The sequence below is a fragment of the Sycon ciliatum genome, chromosome 4 (assembly GCF_964019385.1).
Source record: "Sycon ciliatum chromosome 4, ocSycCili1.1, whole genome shotgun sequence".
Classification (NCBI taxonomy): Eukaryota; Metazoa; Porifera; class Calcarea; order Leucosolenida; family Sycettidae; genus Sycon; species Sycon ciliatum.
This window is the reverse complement of record NC_088646.1, coordinates 2,842,894-2,864,041: the sequence shown is the minus strand read 5'-3', so window position 1 is coordinate 2,864,041 and position 21,148 is coordinate 2,842,894. Positions and strand designations below refer to the sequence as shown.

Sequence of the window (21,148 nt, the reverse complement as noted above, 5' to 3'; positions counted from 1 at the left end):
CATGGCCGCCCCACTTCCAAACTCGTTCCGACGCGCCTGTCACTGGCAGCCGGTTTCCTGAGGGCGGTGTGTGTATCGTGAACCTCACTATGTGTATCCTCTTGTGTATGTGTATTGGTGCGTGTATGTGTGCATGTGTGTGTGTGTGTGTGTGTATGTGTGTGTGTATGTGCATATGTGTGTGTGGATACGTATGTACTATGCAAAACCACCCAGGTATGTTCACGCGCAACGGCGGTAGTCGTCGCAGTGCACGGCTGCGGGCACAGATGAATCGCTCCCTGCGTGGAGGCATCGGTGGCATGATGGCAAGGGTTGCTGATGGCAAGAACTCAGCCAATGCACCCGCACAGTGGACACATTTGCGAATGAGAAAGTCAGAGCACGATCCTCCGACCATTACAGCACTGACCATTACAGCACTGACCATAGCTGAGGAGACTACAACTAGAAGTACTGAAAATTTGAACATCGTCGTAGAGGATGCTTCAATCGAGAGCAGTGGTGCCTCACAAGGAGCAGACCCAGACACACCACCACCCTCTGGTGGAGACCGGCATACACATCACGTGCATGTCACAGCTCCCAACGCAGAGGATAGTGCACCAATGGGAGCAGGACGTGATGTACACAGCAAAGCCAGTATGCATGTACAAACTACTCATGCTCGTACGGATGCTGAGCACACTGTAGAGTTGGGAATGGCAGCTGAAGACACCTGCCAAGATGTCAGGAATTCTAGTGAATCAGAGTTGAAGAATGTCGCCGTAACCAATAGTGCAGAGTGTCAACTCAATCTACCCTCTGATACCTCACACAAGCACGGCGTAGAGTATGCACATGCCCCTACAATAGTTATCACTGCTGTTCCTGCTTGTTCCGTTGACTCTTGCGGACAAGAGCAAGGCGATGAGTGCAATACGGAGCAGCAGGATGAGTGTGGTATGGAGCTAACCAACTCCACAAGTGCAGCAGTGCAGCTAACCAACCATGCAATTTTGTCAGAGGAGCTTCGGCTAGACTCGACGAGTGAGCGAAACGCTGAAGAGGAGCAGGATGATGCGAGGCAGACTAGTGCCGAAGAGCAGGTGATATCCAGTGATGTTATGGAGGACATGGACCCAGGTAACACAATGGAGGGAACCGCTGATACAGCAGCTCTCACACACCCTCACCAGTCAGACGAACAGAAGCAAGAGGCCAACGGATATGGTCAAGATAGAGATGCACACAATACACCAGCGGTTACACACAGCCAGAAAGTTACCATCGATTCCACCTCTGTCAAGCCCGCAATGATAGATGCCGCAGCCGAGGCAGTTACTGTCAAGACAGGGGAGAGTGGTGAGCTGGAGTCAGGAAAGCATGTCAGCCCAACCTCCAGTAATCAGGCTGTACCTAGCACTGTACCTAGCACTGTACCCAGTGAAGTACCTAGTATACCACACCTAGGTACTATCAATAATGTGTCTGAAGAACAGTACCAATCCACCACAACTAATTTTGCAGTGTCACAGCATGACACGAATGAAATTGGCCTAGCTGTTTACACCACTGTAGACATCAACGCACAGATCACCACAGATACCGCCCCTGGCATCTCTGCTGATATCATCCCTGACGTTGCTACTAATCCCACTGATAACACCCCTGATAACATCCCTGTTGACATCACTGGTGCAGCACTTGGTTCCAGTACAGTAGACGCATATCAAGCAATGGTCACGGAGGTAGTAGCAGAAACCACAATGGATCGCACAGGGACACCAGCAGCTAAAACAGCAGTGGAGAGTGGAGGGGCACACACAACAGCATTGGTAACACCGACAGAAGCAGCAGCAGAAGCAGAGGCAGAACCAGCAGCAGAAACAGCGGCAGAAACAGCAGCAGAAACAGCGCCAGAAACAGCAGCAGAAACGGCGGCAGAAACAGAGGCAGAACCAGCAGCAGAACCAGCGGCAGAAACAGCGGCAGAAACAGCAGCAGAAACAGCGCCAGAAACAGCGGCAGAAGCAACAGCAGCAGAGCTAACAAGAGCATCGGCGGCAGAAGCAGCAGTGGTGCATGAGTGCCCAGACCAAGCAGGAGATGGTAGTGTGGTGGTGACTTCTGCTGCTGAACACAGTGACGACACTAGTACCACGTCGTCGCACACTCAGTACACTGAATACACTGAATGTAGTGATGTAGGCCTAAACCAGCAGCCATGTGACATGGATGAGAAGACGGAAAAGCAGGAACCTGAATCTGACACACTTCATAATAGCACTGTCACTGACCAGCTTGCCAACAGCGGAGAACACAGTCAGCTGGAAGAAGTTTCAGCAGTGGAGTCTTTACCCAGTATCAGTGAGTATCATGATGAGCTAGTGATGTGCAGTGAGGTGGCAGCATCAACACCAGCATTAGACTCGCCGCATGACGAATTAGCTGATGCGAAGCATGATGAAGGGGATAATTCTACCTCCACGCCCGCTCATCTGCCCCAGCTTGCCAGTTCTAGCCCCGAAAGCCACGGAACAACCCAAGGAATGAATACAAGCGGCGAATCAGTGAATACTATTTCTGAAGAAATGCAAGACTCAAGTGATGCTCCATCACACCCTTCACCTGCACTGATAGTAAGTGAGAGTGTTGGCATAAGTAGCAACAACATGGCAGCCTGTAAAGACCCTGTGAGCGATGTAGTACTTGACAGCGGCTTAGCTACAGATAGTGCCAGCTCAAGTGCCAAGCTCCAGGAACCTGCCGGCGGTGACGACATCTCTGATTCGCACACTCGTGAGGTGGAGAACCACACCACCGTGGCCGAATCTCTCAGTTCCGACAGCACATTGCCAGAACAACCCAGCACTTCTTTGCCCCTCAGGCCACCCAGTCCACATGGCTGTGATGCACAGGCAGAATGGCTCAGTTTTCAACAAGCCAGCGGGACAAGCACTACTCCTACTATTAATACTCCACTGGACAGCGAAGTTGCAGTCAGCAGTGCGGTGTGCAATACTGAACAGCAGAGCTGCTCAGGGCTTGTGACCAGGCACGACAGCAATGCTTGCAAACATGTCGGTATTGTTGATGCTGATCTAGCCATCACGATGCCAGCACCTGTGCCGAGTGCCCATCAGCAAGCACAATCAATCCTACATGACACTGTACCCGATTGCGCTAGTCGAGAACTTGGCAATTCAGTGACGAATGCGGGTATCCTCAAAGAGGAACTGATGGCTGGTGTAGCATGTAGCGCCCAGCAGCCATCACCTGCACTTTCTGCTCAGACAAATGAAGAAATCCAGCGGAAAAGCACGGTAGAGAAGGATGAAGTGATATCTGTAGACCACCGTCTGGACACAGAGGAACCATCACCATGCAGCAAAGACAGTCATGCTGTTGTAGATAGCCAGCTAATACTATACACTACCGCCTTGGATCCAGATCTGGTCAAGCCTGGTGTGAATACGCAAGAGCGAGGAGCACCCAGCAGTGTATTGGCGACTGATAACGATAATATCATTATCAATACTATTGACCTTCCCCAGGACAAGGACAGTGCCGATGCTGACATGCAAGACTCCACTACAGATTCCATGGCTGGTGAAAACCTCGAAGGCAACAGCCTTGGCATCATGGATGCCAAACATGATGTAACGGAAAGAAAACATGCAGCGGATGGACACTTGGACCCCGGTACCATGGTTGCAGCCAGACCTAACGAGGAATATGAATCCAGTCCAACTCCCCAGCAGACAGAGCTTCGGACAACTGATGGAGATGCATCAGCAACAGAAGTGCTCAGCAATGCTGATGTGCATAGTAAACCTCTGCCACAATGCCAGCAGCAACAGCAGCAGCAGAAAGATCCAATGCAACAACAACACGACGAACAACAAGAGAAGCATCAAGGGACTATTGTATTACAAAATCCACAGCCTGTGCAGCATACAGCAGGGGAAAGCGATGAATTGACCAGCACTAACCAACTCATTACTCCCAGTACTAAAAGCCAGAGCAATGTGGCATCACAAAGTGTCGACAATGAACCAGCAGCAGTTGAAGTGCCACTTGTGAGGCGACGCCACTCCATGCCCATTTTTCCACCAGCCGCCATCACTCGTGTCAAGAAACCAGTCCGTCACTTTGCAAAGCAATGCGACGTGGCCACACCATCTAAGCATGAGTACGAGGCGCAGGAGCAAGGTTCCGTTAACAATGGTGATGCCGGGGAAGAAGAAGACACTGTTCTTGTTGCCGACATGATGGGCAGATTCAAGGCAGCACAGGAACTGTTTGGCACTAGGAATACACCGAAACCGACAGAGAGTGTGCCAGTCCCACCCGTGACAAGACCTGCAGGACGCAGGTATTCTGCTGGAGAGTCGGCTAGGCCTGCCGTGAGGCCGAAGTCAAGTGGCAAAGCAAACCCAGTCAAACCACCTGCTCCTGCAAAGCCCAAGCCTTCAGCGAAACCAACGATTCAGTCAAAAACAGCAGTTTCTTCACCGAGCAATGCAGCAAGTTCGGCAGTGAGTGGAGCAGCTTTGCAACCATTGCCAGTGTCACCGGCGAAACCACAGACAGCAAAAAGACCAGCACCCCCGCCAAAGCCACCGGTTCGAAGTCGTAGCAAGTCCGTGGGAAGTCTACCCGCTGTGACCGCAAGCCGAATAAATCAACGGGCTGCACAAAAGCTAGAGGCCATGTCAGAAGCCACGTGTGATTCTTTGCACGATGAGCAAGACCAACCAGCAAAGCCTGTAGCCACTGCGCTGAAGACCGATAAAGAATTTGATAGAAAAACAGGGACAGAGGACAAGCTTACTGTTGATTCCCAACATTCTCATGATCGCCATCTGCAGCAGCAGCAACAGCAGCAGCAACAGGTGGACAAAGGCCATCATGGTCTAGCTTCAGCATTACCCGAGCAGGATGCACCACAGCACACGGTATATGAAGAGAACGTCGGCATTGACACAAACCTGGAATTGCTGGACCGGGATACAGAAAGCACTGCCAGGTCACTGAGGCATAGCGCCTCGGATGAGGACTTGCCTGCAATTGAACTGCCAGTGCGATCATCACTGGATGATGACACAGATCAACTGATAACCATGCTACTAAGTCTCTCAGGCACAGATCATGACGGTTTGGAACTGGACAGTGATGATGCATTCGGAGAGCTATCAGGAGATGATGGTGACGATGGCGGGACCAGTTCCGCTAAAGGAAGGCTGTCACGATGCCGGAGTCTCGACAGCTCCTTTGAACACAGTCTCAACTCATCAGGGTAGGTAGCCATTATAGGACTTCGGCGGGCTATTATTTCAATACTGTAAAACCGGAAAGTTTAACGACCAAAAGTTAAACGTTTAACATTTTTGTAATTTTCGCATGATAACGTGCAGAAAGTTTAATGATGGCTACCTGGCCACCCATCTGTATGCATACTCAGACATGTCAAACCGGATTCGCGATAACGTTTCTTCAAATAACGAAAAAATGGTCGTTAAAACGTTTTAGACTTTGTGACTCGTTAGACTTTCCCGTTTTACAGTACTCGTTTTTCTTTGCCGCTGCCGTTCACGCGGCACAAATGCACATTTCCAGGGATTTGACTTTGTCAAACAATTTCCGGAAACCTCCTTCATATCCCAAACCCTGACTACTACCACCTCCACACACCTCCTTGAGCAAATTCTTTCCTTCATAGGTAGATCAGCAGCCTCACCCAATTGGAGTCTTTCACTGGCCGTGACTTCCCACCTGCAGCTCTTATCAGGAGTGAGTCAATTTTGGAGCAGAAGTGGGGGAAATAAAACAGTCCAGATCCACAATATTACAATGTAGACTGACGTTCCCACAGTTCTGCCCCCCCCCCCCCCCGTACCTCCAGTCCATGAAGATGCCGGCCCGTGAGAAAGATTTCGGTTGACTGAGTGTTAACAGTAGTAGGGGCGTATCCAGGAGGGGTTCCCAGCGGTGGATCCAGGTGGGGTTCCCAGCGGTGGATCCAGGAGGGGTTCCCAGCGGTGGATCCAGGAGGGGTTCCCAGCGGTGGATCCAGGAGGGGTTCCCAGCGGTGGATCCAGGAGGGGTTCCCAGCGGTGGATCCAGGTGGGGTTCCCAGCGGTGGATCCAGGAGGGGTTCCCAGCGGTGGATCCAGGAGGGGTTCCCAGCGGTGGATCCAGGAGGGGTTCCCAGCGGTGGATCCAGGAGGGGTTCCCAGCGGTGGATCCAGGAGGGGTTCCCAGCGGTGGATCCAGGAGGGGTTCCCAGCGGAGGGGTTCCCAGCGGTGGATCCAGGAGGGGTTCCCAGCGGTGGATCCAGCGATCTCTACAGGGGTTCCAGTGTAGTCAAAACTGAATAGCGGATACATGTACATGGGACACGCATTTAGGGGGTTCCACGGAACCCCTCCTGGATCCGCCCCTGGTTCCAGGGGTTCCATGGAACCCCCTAAATTTCGTAAATGTGCATTATCAGATATTCAGTTTTGACTAAACTGGCACCCCCAGTGGAGATTGCTGGACCTGTATTCAGTAGGCAGGCAGTACGTGGAGGCAGTGTCGAGGGATGCTGCTCTCCTCAAACTGTGATTGACCATCGAACGCCACTGAAACTCATAGTGTGCTTATTTTTGTCCTATTTTTCTGCTCACAGGACCTTTCACAGGTTGCAAGATTTAGAAAGAGAACTTGACCGCATGGAGAACAGGCTACAGGAATTACCAGAAGACTAAGAGAACAAAAACAACTCAAAATATGCATGAGATGATCTTGAATATAGTTTGATATAGAAGTTGAGTAGAAGTTCTATAGGTCTGTGATATACATACAGTTTACAATTTGAGTATCCCATAAGAATTGAGTAGTAATTTTAGTAAGTTTTGAACAATTTAGGCAGCTAGCTTGAGATGATATCTAATTACACAGAAATTTGAAACACTTGCAGATATAGTAGATGTGTTTGTTGCATTTCTTGTTCTCAGTTCAGTGGTTGCTTCTTGGATCTATTTTGATTTTCCTTCGCCCAGAGTGTTCAGTTATGCTGGTATTACAGTCCAGTCCTCTCACATTGTCTGCTGAAGAGCATCTGCATGAAAACACAGCACCACGCGTGCATGCAAGAGCCACCAAACACACAGAATCCGTACGCAAGCGCATAGCCACCACGTGCATGCATTTCCACACTGATTCAGTAATACGGAACCATTGAGGATATTTTCCTTGGTCACATGATGATGATGTCACATGACAATATGGCTGATGTTGTGAACAGAAATCGGGAACAGGACTGGTGTTCCATGTGTGCAAGCAGTGGCGGGCCGTCGTGAGGCAGTCCAAATGAAATCAAGCAGGTCTTACCAATGAATAGCCTCAATATCATTTTAAGATTGCACTTGCCATGTGTTCAAATTTGGAAGTTTTCGCTCAGCTGTACATTGCTTGTCTTCCATAGATGCAATCGGCTAGGCTAGCTGCTAACAAAACGACTTGTTTCCTAGTGAAAGAAGGTGAATTCACTCCTATGTGAAATCTTCCCGGCATAACCGGCAAGTTCTCTAAAATCCCTGTGCACATCAGGATGGATGCCTTGCTCATGATTCTAGGACTAGGGCTAAGGAGTTGCCAAAGGTTTGCCACTGTACCTGAAAGCCACTCTATTCCATCGCTAAGGCCCTCGCCAGTCAACGCATTGCTCGCACTATAGCATAGAAACACGACAGCATACAGGTACAGGTACTGCAATAGAGATCATCAGTTCCAGCTGCTACACTGAGCGGGCAGCACCGGTCCTGCATTCTGACCGGCAAGTGCTCTGGATTTGACACTTACTTGCATTAGCTACTTGAGAGAATACAACCACATGAACCACGCACATGTATGCTAAAAACATGCACAGGCTCAATCTTGCTGAAAGCTGTATGGGCTCACCCTGTAAACAGGGAGGGTAGCCTTTCCGTAAGCCTTATCTGCTTTATGCCAGCTAGGAATCAGACCAAGGAATTCGGTGTGGTCGCCGCATCTGGTCTGTGTGTGTGTATGCCAGTGTGTGTGTGTGTGGGGGGGGGGGGGGGGGACTGCGGAGGACTCAGTGTGCACTGATTTATCTACAGTGGCCTCTCAGCGATCAGACAGGTTATAGAATAGTGTGGCACTCACAAGATATTCCAAGGCTTGGTCTTGATCTCACTCAATCCCAGTTCTTCTGAGCACTGAAGAAGCAAAAAACATTATTTGAACAAAGACAATTAATCACCAAGACTAGTGCTGATCTTCAAGAGTAATTCAGTACACTCCACTAGCCACGTCCAGTGAATGGATCTGTTGACTAGCCTAGATCATTGTCCACACAAGTAAAGTCTGTAGCCAGTGTAGGTCCCAACCCAAGGCCAATACTGTGACGAGTAAAGTCTGTAGGTCCCAACCCATGGCCAGTAGGAGTGCATACTAGTAATACAGACAGCACGGTGAGCCCAGTGTCAGCCGCCAGTCTCACTGAGCTACAGGTACATGCAGTTCCACCTCTACCGACTTGGTTCTGAGGTGTGACACAATACTCCTTTCAGAGAACCTGGTGTACAGCCGGGGATGAGCCCATGGCCGCTCTTCAGCTTTGCATGGAATACAGTACGGATCGGCTATAGCGTTGGTGTTTGATTTTCGTGAAAATATCACTATAGGCGATATTTTACTACAGGCGATATGCATACTTTGGTATGCCTGACACATATGCGTGTATGGTGCCATTCAAATCAGTGCAGCGTGCAGAAGCGTGCTGTGCATGTGACTACAGTCAGTTTCAAAAAGATTAGCAATCCTGGTGATCGCCCGGGGAGTTTGCCGTCTTACCGTATGAGCGCTCGAGCGCTGCCTGCAAAAACTCACTGTGAACTCGAAGAAATATTCCGCGCGAAAGCATGAAAAATGACAACTCACTCAGGTCGATGTCGGTACAGTCGTGTACGTCTGGTTCACAACAAACGAGTTCTTCCTCGTATCGATTATGGACTGGAGTCAGAGAGGACATATCAAAAGTGTAGTAAATGCCAAGGCTGACGAGCGGCATGGGTCCCAATATGTTTTGTGACCAAATAGTTTCTTTGAGCTGCGATGCAATTTACTCTCACCATGTGACGAAAACGACATCGACACAGACTCATTCCCAAGGCCATGACTTGGCGAAGTTATCCGTATGACTTCGACAACATTTTGAGAAAAGCAGACGCCTGTGGAAGCTGATAGAAGACGACGTTGACTTCTAAATTCAAATAAATTGGCGATCTTGAAATACTAAAATAATTCTCAAAAAAAATTCGATCGATCGATGTGCCGGTGTATTCAACACGTAGCTACAGCGCAATGACTTCCGTATTCACTCACACCGTTTCAGTGTTGAGGGTGTGTTCACATGGCGTGAGCCAGTCAAGTGTCAGTCAGTTCGAAAGGAAGCGGGAGCTCCAACAACAACAACCGTGAACAACAACAAGTCTGCTTGATCACCAAAAAAACAATGAACAAAAGTGTGACTTGAAGATAGGTTGGGATTTGAACTCGCAACTTCATGGTCAGCAGACAGCATCCATAACCACAAGGCCAGAAAGGAAAAGATAAATCGTGGGTTTTGATAGAAAAATCGATACTGGCTTCCAGGGCAAATTGTAAACCATGGGAAAAGGCCGGAAACCTGGCCGAAATTCTAACTCCTTAACGGCTGGTCCAATTGTTCCGAAACCTTCACAGAACAATTTGCCGTGCCCTAACCAGCCCTTTTATGTACTTCGTTGTCCAATTTTCCCTTATCTTCATACTTTTTAAGACCAAAACCTGATTGCTAATCTTTTTGAAACAGACTATAAGAGTAGATAAACAAGAGTGTGCAACTCCGGATCTCTCCTGCACAATCTGCAGATACCCCGCCCATGGCGGAATTTTTTGTTGACGTCACCTTTTTTCAGAAGAACGCGCATTTCGCCGCAGAGCAGTGTGAGAGCACGTGCTGGGCACCGACCTTGTAGTGTAAAGCCGGCCAAGAGCACGAGGAAAAACTTTCCGAAAGGCTCGCAGCTCGTTACGTCAACAAAAAATTCTGCCGTGGGCCTACCCATCCGCGAGTTGCACACTCTTGTTTTTCTACTCTTGATGTGACTGTGCAGTACGCGCACGCGCAGTGCAGAGCTACTTCCTGTGGAAACAAAAACTTCGTCACTTTTTGACATGAGTTTTCAGTGTTCAACAAGAAGAGAAGAGAAACATTTCAACACATTCAATCGACATATCAACAATATCTACAGGATCGAATAGTGGGAGTAGAGTCTCAGTCTGGGTCGCCATCGCTCGACTGAAACCGTTCCAAGTGGCAGGTCGATCGACGCGTGATGTCGTATGTCACGGAGAAGCTTCTCCGCGTCCCTGATCATCTTCGCTGTTACCTGAATGCCTTCTCCAACATCTCAGCGGAGACCACAGTAGCGCTTCAGCGCTGGTACTCATACTGCCTCCGCTCTCGCTCGAGGATGCCCCGGAACAAGCACAGCCAACGCCAAACATTCCGAAGTTCCTCCGAGGGATATCATAGTCGTACCAGCGCTTCCTGACTGCCGCGGTCAGATCTCGCCATGTACGATGTATAATTTTTTATGATCAAATCACTATAGCCGATGAAAAATGTATGCAATAAAATCATTTTGACAAAGAAATCCTATCATTATAGCCGATATATTACTATAGCCGATCCAATATGTCTAGAAAGGGGTGGTTTTCGAAAATGAATTTGAGAATACGATCACAATAAGAGGTATATTACTATAGCCGACAACCCTATTGCCGATCCGCACTGTAGCACAGTGTGCCCATGAAGGGTCACAGAGCATAACGTTGCCCTGTCACAGTCTAAAACACCATGTCTAAAGCAACGCTATTCCTCTTCCAGCCTCACCTCAGTCTGCTGCTTTCTTTCCTTTTCTAAGGACTCCAATTGTTCACCAGTAGTGGCAGAGACAGAACCTGCATCTTGCCTGCATTTTTCAATTGAAATCAGAACATTTCCAAAGCTGGAGAATTCATAGAGCGTTTCGTTTTGCTCTGTGCCAGTTTCAGTACCTTCTGCTACGGACGAATATTCTAGGTCTAGTTTGTGAGTTTGTTGATCAGGATCACATGCCAACCTTACACCATCACCACCATGGGCAGAGTGAACACTGGGTGGTGGCCGTGACCTTACAACCACCACTGTGTCCACTCTTCCCATAGGTTAAGGTCAGGGCTCACCACGACCGTACAATGCGTCAATAACGGTCTCCAGGTTTTGACCAATCAGCGCACGGCAAAACGGGCCGTTTCTTGCAATTGTGGGGTGTTTTCCGAGCTGAACTTGGCTGTACTCGTTGGTTTTAGACATTAGGCCATTGTGGATTCGTGATCTTTGGAGGGTTACCGTCTTGAATTTTTCGATTTGGCCTTCGTTTGGCTGAGATCGGATGGTGAAATCACTGAAACTCGAAGACGTGCAAACAAGTGAATGAAGAGAAAAATAGAAATCGGGGACGGTAAACCGATAGAGAATTCCAAGACCGAGAAAATGAGCTTCTTGACGGTGAGAATCGGCGAAGTAGAACCGCTGTTTTACTTTTTTGAAAACATCAAGGTCGGCCGTGCGCACTCACGCGCACCAACAAAACCTGGCAGCCGTGTGCATATCTGCAAGTGCAACAAGAAAAGGCCGAGGCGAAATCGTGTAGATGCCAGGACTCCAGTTCACCAGTATCTCACGGACATATCTTGGTCAAAATGCACCAGCGGATTGAGAAAAATGACCAAGATGGCTTGGAGGACGTCTTCTCCTCGTGTCTTTCCCGGTATCAAACAAGATTCCCTTCGGTACTGGCCCTTCGCTGTACAGACTACACCAGGAACTCGACTGTACATCGCTGTACATTGATCAGCACGAACTCTGGTGCGTAGCCGCTATGACTGCACGAACGCTGGCCTGCGCGGCAATCGCCATTTTTCAAAATGGTTGTCGAAGCTTTTTGAATTTTGTATGGTCGTGGCGGGCCCTGAAGGTTGGTATGCGCTCCTGTTCAATACGGCCAATGCCACCACCCTTGTTCGAGGTGGTGGCAATAGCAGGGATAGCATTGCAGTTGAAATTGCTCACCTCGATAGCAGAAATAGAGTCATGTACATCCATCTTGTTGGCAAAGATCAACAGCGGTATGTGTCGATCCACCACATCTTCAGAACCAAGACCATGGAAACAATACACACACAGCTGCATAGGTAACACGGGGCCGGAGAGGGAAGAATGATCCAAGGAATACTGCGGATAAATCAATAGGCAGAAACAGCTTGGATTCCTATACCAGGGGTGGACTCCGAAATAATTGTACTACCTATTGCCTCAGCAACACACCCGAGTACGAGGGTGAAGATAATTTTCAGTAGACTAAGTGATTGTATCAAAGTGGACAGGATGGGACCCAGCTGTATTTATCCTTGTTCCCAGTGACGTTAGTACATGATACCAGTCATCACAGAGTACACACGACTAAGTCTAGCCAGTAGTAGCCCATTGGTCAACACATGCACACATGCAGGTACAATTCCAAAAACTTGCTATGAGTGCATGTGTGTGTGTGTGGGGGGGGGGGGGCATTAGCAAGCAAGTGAGCACACCCGTGCATGCGTGTGTGTATGTGGAATTGAGGTGTCGAGGTGTCGAGGTGTTACATTTGAAACACCCGGCATTGCTAGGGCAGCACCGCAGCATAGCGTCAACCTACCCTTGTGAGTAAGAAGCCTCTCGAGTTCATCCTTGGCCGTGGCCATGCGCAGGCGTTCACTACTATCCACCACAAAGATGATCCCCTTCACCGTCCTGCAGTGTTCAACAAGAACACACACAGCACACAGCACACAGCATGGAGCATAGGCACATGATATTAGCCCAAGTAGCAACTCAGGAATACCAGAACACTTATCCTCCGTATCCTTACCCTTATCATTCACCACCCAAGATTGGCAAGAAGCTGCTTTCGGCACAGGTTGCATGTCGGGCGGTAATCCTATTTTTAGCTGACGACACAAGTCCTCAGAGGTGGCTGACCTGATGAAGCCTTGTCTGAGTCCTGGGCAAGGTTGCTGCTGCTGCTTCATCTTCTTCTGCTGCTGCTGCTGCTGCTTTCTCTCCATCGACTTCTTCTTCCTCTGCTGCTGCTGCTGGGATAACTGGCCTTGGTGTTGCAAGGTTGCTGAATTTATTGTCCTTAGAAGCCACCATGCTGGTGCCAAGTGCTAGTACGTGCGAAGCCTTCTCACCTCTTTCCCGCCACGTCACTGTGGCTCCACACTGCTGACAGGCTGGTAGCTTGGTGTGAACTCACCTGTTGCCAGTGTGAACAGGAATGGCTCACCGTGACTGGCATGGTGGTGACCAGTGTGAAGGGCTCGTTAGGGCTGACCCAGCATGATCAGGCCCAGTTGCATGTACAGGTACATAAGCATGTATGTGTACATGTACATATGCATGTATGTGTACCTGTACACATACATGCATATGTACCCGCACAGGTACAGGCACACATACATGGTCTAGGTCACGTAGGTGTAAAGTAACACTCTCATGACTCCTATCACACTACAGTCAAACAATACCAAAGTTTATCTTCACATTGGGTACAAACTTATCGGAGGATGCCGCGTGGACATACACTTCTGAAGTACTTTTTTTAGGATCCTGCCTATTCTCTCGCATTGTTGTTTTGTGTCCCTTGGCCGTATGTGTACGAGTCGTACGTTCTATTGCACTGTTTAATATACATGTACATTAAAGTCAACCTCACCAAATGCCAGTAAAAACAGTGACACCAGCCCCAAGGCCAAACCGTGATGTTGGATGCCACAAGGTCAGGCATGCCGCTGACAGTCACTTTACAGCACAAGACGCTGTATTGCCACTAATAACACACCTTGCAACAATCCATCATGGATAGAGTTTCAAGTTTCTTTCATTCGGACTAACCATGGAGCATCCATGGAAACCATTGTTTCATAGTCGATGACATTAGTATATATGGCAGGGGTTAGCATACTACTGCAAGTCTACAAATTTTCGGCCCATTCAAATTTCGGCCTCCCAGGGCTACAACACATTTTGGCCGCATACATTTTCGGCCTGTCCTGCTGCTGACTGTATCTCTGTCACACTGAAACTTGTAAAACAAAATTTCGGCCAAATATGACCAGGCCAAAAATAGACGAAAATAAATATGCGCCAAATATTTGTTGACATAGAGTATGTGCTTCAGTACTGAACAGATACAGTACTATCAGGCGCTGAAGAACGGCCAGGCTAGAATTTCACCTTTTTTTAAAATTAAGAACTGTGCAGGCTGGATTTTTTGCGGATCGGAATGGAAACCGTAACGAGAGAGCTTGGAAGCTCAGGGCCCTACGCTATGCTTTTTTGCCTTGATGACCTAGGCAAAAAAGCACAGGGGTGTTATAAATTTTTCATTTCTCTTTTTTTTTCAAGACATAACCTGGGATTCGAACCCGCACTATCGCCCTGCATGCATCCCCCGATACACTTCGCATACTAATTCTTCCAAGTTGCTTCACGCTATGATCTTGCATTTGAAAGCCCTATTTGAATATCGTGGCCAGCTGTTTGTGGCCAGCTGTCTTTGATGGTACGGTACGGTACGGTACGGGACAGATACGGTCGAGAGTAATACGACACCATCTACCAACTAATTTACTTGATGACCTAGGCAAAAAAAGCATGGGGATGTTATAAATTTTTCAATTCTCCTATTTTATTTTAAGGCATAACCCGGGATTCGAACCCGCGCTATCGCCCTACATGCATTCCCCAATACACTTCGCATTCATACTCATTCTTCCAAGTTGCTTCACGTTATGATCTTGCATTTGAAAGCCCTATTTGAATATTGTGGCCAGCTGTTTGTGGCCAGCTGTGTTTGATGGTACGGTACGGTACGGGACAGATACGGGATAGCGCCAGGCGTGACACAAACACACAAACAAATACCAAATTAAAGCTGTGTGGACCCTGGCTAGCGCCAGACGTTACTGAAGTAACGTCTTCTGCATAGCTACGGGAATAATATACATTATAATGTACACTCAGACGTATAACTCTGCATTAATGTACATGTAAGACTGTACCATCGAATAAGAACGAAACTGCTGTGTTCGCTAAAAATAAGAACGGGCTAGGCTAGAACCCTGACCCCCCCCCCCCCCACAGTTCTTCGCCGCCCAGCAGTACTGTAGGCCTGAGCAACAGGCCGTTGAGCTGGATGACACCAAAGGAATTCTGATGGCGGACGTAAGTAATGCGTTCAGCAGACTGAATCGACAGACTTGCTTAAGAAATGTTCGGCACTTGTGTCCATCACTCGCTACCGTTCTAATTAATACCTACCGTGACCCCGCTCATCTCTACGTGGACGGTGAAAGTATCCTGTCGCAGGAATGGACAACACAGGGTGATCCCCTCGCCATGTATATGTACGCTTTGGGAATAATGCCCTTGATACGTTAAGCGGATGAGGCGGGTGCGGTGCACTCGTGGTTCGCAGACGATTCATCCGCTGCTGCTCATTTTTTCAGGCTCCGTCTATGATGTGACATAATGGACAAGAGAGGACCGGCCTATGGATATTACGTGAACCCAAAGAAATCGGCCCTTGTAAAGGAAAGGTGTTACCAGGAGGCAACTGAATTGTTTCCAGACACTGGTGTTACAATAACGGACGAGGGATCACGACGTCTTGGCGCAGCAATCGGAAGGGACAACTTTCTTCAAAGTTATATCAAAACAAAGGTGGAGGAATGGATGGGAGAACTGAGGAAGTTAGCAGTATTTGCGAAAATCCAACCGCAGGCTGCGTATTCTACGTATGTGATGGGCCTCAGGGGTAGGTGGGTGTTCCTCTGTCGTGCCATGAAGGTACCCGAACCCATGTTCAAACCGCTGGAGGACATTGTCAAGACAGAACTGATTCCCGTCTTAACTTGCCATGCCCCTCCTCCTCCCCCCCCCCCCTCCAGGGGAAACCATCCGGCGGCTTCTGGCTTTGCCGTGTCGTCTCGGTGGGCTCGGTTTGATTAATCCTGTATCCCTATGCCAACAATACGAATCGTCGGTTCGGATGACAAACCCTCTATCTCGGAGAATCTTGTCCAGGGACGGCTCCATCGGTGATTCCGTGACATTAATCAGGTCGGCCAAGAGAGACACCAAGGTATCTTCCCGGCGTCATCAGAAATCGGAATCCGACCCAACACCGGGCAGTGCGTCGGAGTCGCTACGACATGCCATTGCCGTCGCGAAGGAGAAGGGGTCGTCGAACTTCCTCTTAAGAAGTATCATTTTAATTTATCAAAGGGAGAGTTCTGGGACGGACTCTGCCTCCGTTATGGATGGATGCCGGCCCGGGTACCGTCACACTGTTCTTGCGGCCAAGAGGCAACTGTCGCGCATACGTTGTCGTGCGCCTATGGAGGGTTTCCCTCCATTAGACACAATGGAATTCGGGACGTCACAGCCCAGTTGCTGGACGAAGTGTGCACCAGTGTGTCCATTGAGCCCGTACTACAACCACTGACGGGGGAGTGTCTTCGCTACCGGACCGCGAATGTGGAGGACCGTGCCCGGTTGGATATCGCTGCCAATGGTTTGTGGGGCAGTCGTTTTGAGTGTACACTTATTGATATACGGGTTTTTAACCCTCACTCACACTCAAATCGATCTGCACCGCAAACTTTTGTGTATCAGCGACACGAAAAAGAAAAGAAAAGGTGCTATGAGGAGAGGGTGAGGTAGGTTGAGCAAGCCTCATTTGTTCCGGCGATCATGTCAGCCAGTGGCGGAATGGGTGCGGCGTCAACGGCACTCTACAAACGCATTGCTCATCTGTTGAGAAGAGGGGCGAGCACTACTCACATGTTATGGCCTTTGTTAAATGCAGGATTTCATTCAGCCTTCTGAAATCGTGTATTATGTGCATTCGCGGTTGCAGGCGTATACATTTTGGTTTGAAATTTGCACCCTCCTGCGGAGCCCACGCTGCTTTGGCAGTGGCGGAGGCTCGCTTGCCGACGTAACCGTCGGAGACCATCATGAACAATGGACTGACTAATTATTCACTTGTCCTGTCTTTCTAAACAACATGTTAATGCACATGTTCTTGGTTTAGTTTTTGGCCTTTTTTTCGTGCTTTGGAGTTACTTGTTGTTTTGGGGGAGTTGCGCCCTCTCCACCGGATTGGTTTTGCAAAAAGGAAGAAAAAAACACAGACCGTAAAGTACCTAGAACTGTAGGCCTGAGTCAACACTACCCATGTCTCCACTGATGCATTAAAAAGAAACATCTTCCATGTGTGGATCAGCCTAGGAAAGGCTAATTCGCTTACCAATGGGCCGCATTTTGTTTGATTTTTCATTTACTTGTAGTATGAAGAAGCAGCATCATTAATTTTGTCAAGTTTTCCAACTCCTGTGGTCACTTACATGCATATGACTAAACTAACTTGAAGTGCAAATAGAGTTCTAACGCTGGCCTGTTTTCAAATGCAAATACCACAGCCAGCTGGCAATCATTTATTGCAAACAAAAATGTGACGGAACTTACTTGTAGTATCTCTCCCAGACTACTCGATAGCGAGACTGTCCAGCCATATCAAACACGGTGAATGTGACACTAATGCAGCATGACACCAACATAACACACACACACACACACACACACACACACACACACACATACACACACACATACACACACACACACACAGGCAGGGCTGTCATAAGCACACGTCACTGGCAGATCCAGGGGCGGCGAGCAGTGGAAAGTGTACAGCACAGTCTCTCGTCAAGCGTTCGTGCAGGAAAGAGTTGGCGATGTATACGCAATGCGTACTCCTGTACATGTACAGTGTACACTGTACACTACTGCTCAATGGAATCTGATGAAGCGAGCTACAGCCCTGAGTGTACAGGCATGGTCTTCTAATAGGGAATGGTCTTCTAATAGGGAATGGTCTTCTAATAGGGAATGGTCCTCTAATAGGGAATGTTCTTCTAACAGGGAATGGTCCTCTAATAGGGAATGTTCTTCTAATAGGGAATGGTCTTCTAATAGGGAATGGTCCTCTAATAGGGAATGTTCTTCTAATAGGGAATGGTCTTCTAATAGGGAATGGTCCTCTAATAGGGAATGTTCTTCTAACAGGGAATGGTCCTCTAATAGGGAATGTTCTTCTAATAGGGAATGGTCTTCTAATAGGGAATGGTCCTCTAATAGGGAATGTTCTTCTAATAGGGAATGGTCTTCTAGTAGGGAATGGTCCTCTAATAGGGAATGTTCTTCTAATAGGGAATGGTCCTCTAATAGGGAATGTTCTTCTAATAGGGAATGGTCCTTTAATAGGGAATGTTTTTCTAATAGGGAATGGTTTTCTAATAGGGAATGGTCTTCTAATAGGGAATGGTCCTCTAATAGGGAATGTTCTTCTAATAGGGAATGGTCCTCTAATAGGGAATGGTCTTCTAATAGGGAATGGTCCTCTAATAGGGAATGTTCTTCTAATAGGGAATGGTCTTCTAGTAGGGAATGGTCCTCTAATAGGGAATGGTCTTCTAATAGGGAATGGTCCTCTAATAGGGAATGTTCTTCTAATAGGGAATGGTCTTCTAGTAGGGAATGGTCCTCTAATAGGGAATGTTCTTCTAATAGGGAATGGTCCTCTAATAGGGATGGTCTTCTAATATTGAATGGTCCTCTAATAGGGAATGGTCTTCTTACATGGCATGATGGTCTGGCAAGGCATGATACTCTGACAGGGCATGGCCCTCTAACAGGAAATAGTCTTCTAAGGGGCCGTCCATTATTGTCGATCTTTTACACGAAGAGAAAAAGTTTCGTATGGGTGGGTGGGTCAAGGGGAGTTTCATTTTGAAAAATATTGATATGAGAGACATCAAGGCATTCTTGCTGTCAAGTCAATCTATTTTTCGTTCAGGGGGGGGGGTGGGGGAGGGTCCTAACTAAACTTTTTCGTTTCGTGAAAATTATCGATAATGTCGGATAGCCCCTAACAGGGCATGGTCCTCTAACAGGGTATAGTCCTTTAAAAGGGGATGGTCCTCAACATTGAATGGTCTTCTAACAGGGAGTGGTTCTCTAACAGGGAATGGTCCTCTAGCAGGGAATGATCCTCTAACAGTGCCTGATCCTCTGACAGAGAATTCTCCTCTAAGAGGGCATGGTCCTTTGACAGGGCATGATCTACTAATCAAGGAACTACAAAACCGGTATTATACATGTACACAGCCACTTACCCCGATGCAGTGAACTGCTCGACTTTGAATCCGATTGTCGGAACTATGTTATCTAATTGTGCCTGCCCAGAGCAGCGAAACATGAACAACACGTGAGAGAAGCAGAATGAGAGATAACATGTGGTGAGGAGGGAGGGAAGACGCTAGTGAGGCGCTGGTCTACACCGTTTCACAGGGTGTTGGTGGCTGTTTGCCAGTTCAGCTGCAGCAGATACTTCCCGTATGTCAAATGACTGTCGCATTGGAGTCGACATACTCAGTCATCCAGCCCTTGCCGCTATCGCGGCGCGGGCTCGATTCCGCGGTACTGCCCTCGTACTTGTGCAGCAACCTGTACTTGTTGCACAGTTTTCCTTGAAGGACTGGAGTTGTCTGGATTGTAGCCCTGCTGACAGGATGGCCACTGGTAGACTGTTCCACAAGGTAATAATGCAGTCTGGGTAAGAACCCCGGTGGCTGCTACGAGTGCACACGGGCAACATTGACATAAGCTAGAGTGGATGGCAGTGGGCAGTCTCCGGATGGCAGTGGGCAGTCTCCATTGCTAGCCTAGTAGATCGGCAACCCATTGGGCGGGGGTTGGCTATGGATGGGAGGATGGGCTTCAGGGGGCTTGTTGTTGGGAGGTAGGATAGCTTGAAGGTGAACGACAGCGCAGCAACCAGTCAGCGGTGTCTCAGGCTGGGGAGCCAGGCTCCTGGGCTAATCGTTTTTAGTGCCTTGTGCTGTATTCTGTTCAGCCTGGATGTCCATGAACCCACCCACACTAGGCAGCAGTATTCCATTGTCGTACTTGACTGTACTACATGACGTGCAGTATGCCAATGTTTGCCAATGTTTGCCAATGTTTGCCATTGCGATTGGGGATACCATCTTCATGCAGTTGACTACTTCAAAAAAGAAGTACATGCAGTCATCAATACATTGTAGCGTACGAGTATGGACGGCTACTTCTTTTTTTGAAGTATTCACACTATCTTATGCCCACTTCACAAACAAGCCAGGGAACTCAAAATACATTGCGACATGCTGTACATGCACCACACAAGACAACGAGCCATACATGCATTTGGACTTTGTAGCCCGTGAGATTGAGGAGATTGAGGAGCGCTGTAGGGCAGCACGTTTGCGCCAAGAGTATTACTTGAGTGTTTTACATCTCGCGGATACATGAACGTGGATATCGAGAGTTTAACTGCCCAATGCACATCACATACACTCACGGGCGCGCACACACATACCCACTCACACACATAGTGACATACCATGTACACACGCGCCCAAACACACACACACATACACACACCATGTACACACACACACACACATACGCATACACACGGACAAAAAGGACTCGTGGCTACACCAGGTCATCACATCGAGAAGTTCATACTTTGTCGGGCTTCAGCTGGTTGACGATGGTAGACTTTCCACTGTTGTCCAGGCCTACGCACAGCACTTCAGCTTTCCGCTTATTCCAACCAAACAGCTTTCCTAGCGCGTCCATAATCCCCATGGTTGTGCTGGACTCTAGCTACGTGAGTACGTCCTTCACTACTATCAAACAAGTTCGAGTGAGTGCAGCACACGATGTGGCTTGGAACTGCTTCTCTTATGGACGGCTTGAAGCCTATGAAGGGACTCTAATCGTTTGACCTCGTCTGGATCGTCACAACCTAGCCAATGAATGATAATATTATTATTAATTTTTGCAAGTGCTAGCGGAAAACTGGAGAAGGTTCATTGAAAAGGGTCTACGATTCTGTTTTTCTAGTTTTGAAC

General features: G+C 48.3%; 2 protein-coding genes across 2 annotated transcripts in view; one reads left to right on the top strand and one right to left on the bottom strand.

The window, feature by feature from the left end:
* The window catches only part of LOC135813899 (serine-rich adhesin for platelets-like), a 20,699-nt gene extending 13,410 nt beyond the window's left edge, over positions 1 to 7,289 (top strand). Inside the window, exons 7-8 of the mRNA XM_065326922.1 lie at positions 217 to 5,281; positions 6,657 to 7,289. Coding sequence (XP_065182994.1) covers positions 217 to 5,281; positions 6,657 to 6,735 — 5,144 coding nt within the window. The 3' untranslated portion in view covers positions 6,736 to 7,289. The remainder of the gene's footprint in view (positions 1 to 216; positions 5,282 to 6,656) is intronic.
* Positions 6,617 to 21,148, bottom strand: LOC135813901 (ADP-ribosylation factor-like protein 6). The gene is made up of 8 exons (XM_065326923.1): positions 20,760 to 21,148; positions 19,367 to 19,428; positions 17,658 to 17,726; positions 12,781 to 12,875; positions 12,156 to 12,232; positions 8,159 to 8,211; positions 7,645 to 7,700; positions 6,617 to 7,088 (listed from the first exon to the last, which is right to left on the bottom strand). The coding sequence occupies exons 1-8, from the start codon at positions 20,880 to 20,882 to the stop codon at positions 7,066 to 7,068; spliced, it is 558 nt and encodes a 185-aa protein (XP_065182995.1). The 5' UTR covers positions 20,883 to 21,148; the 3' UTR covers positions 6,617 to 7,065.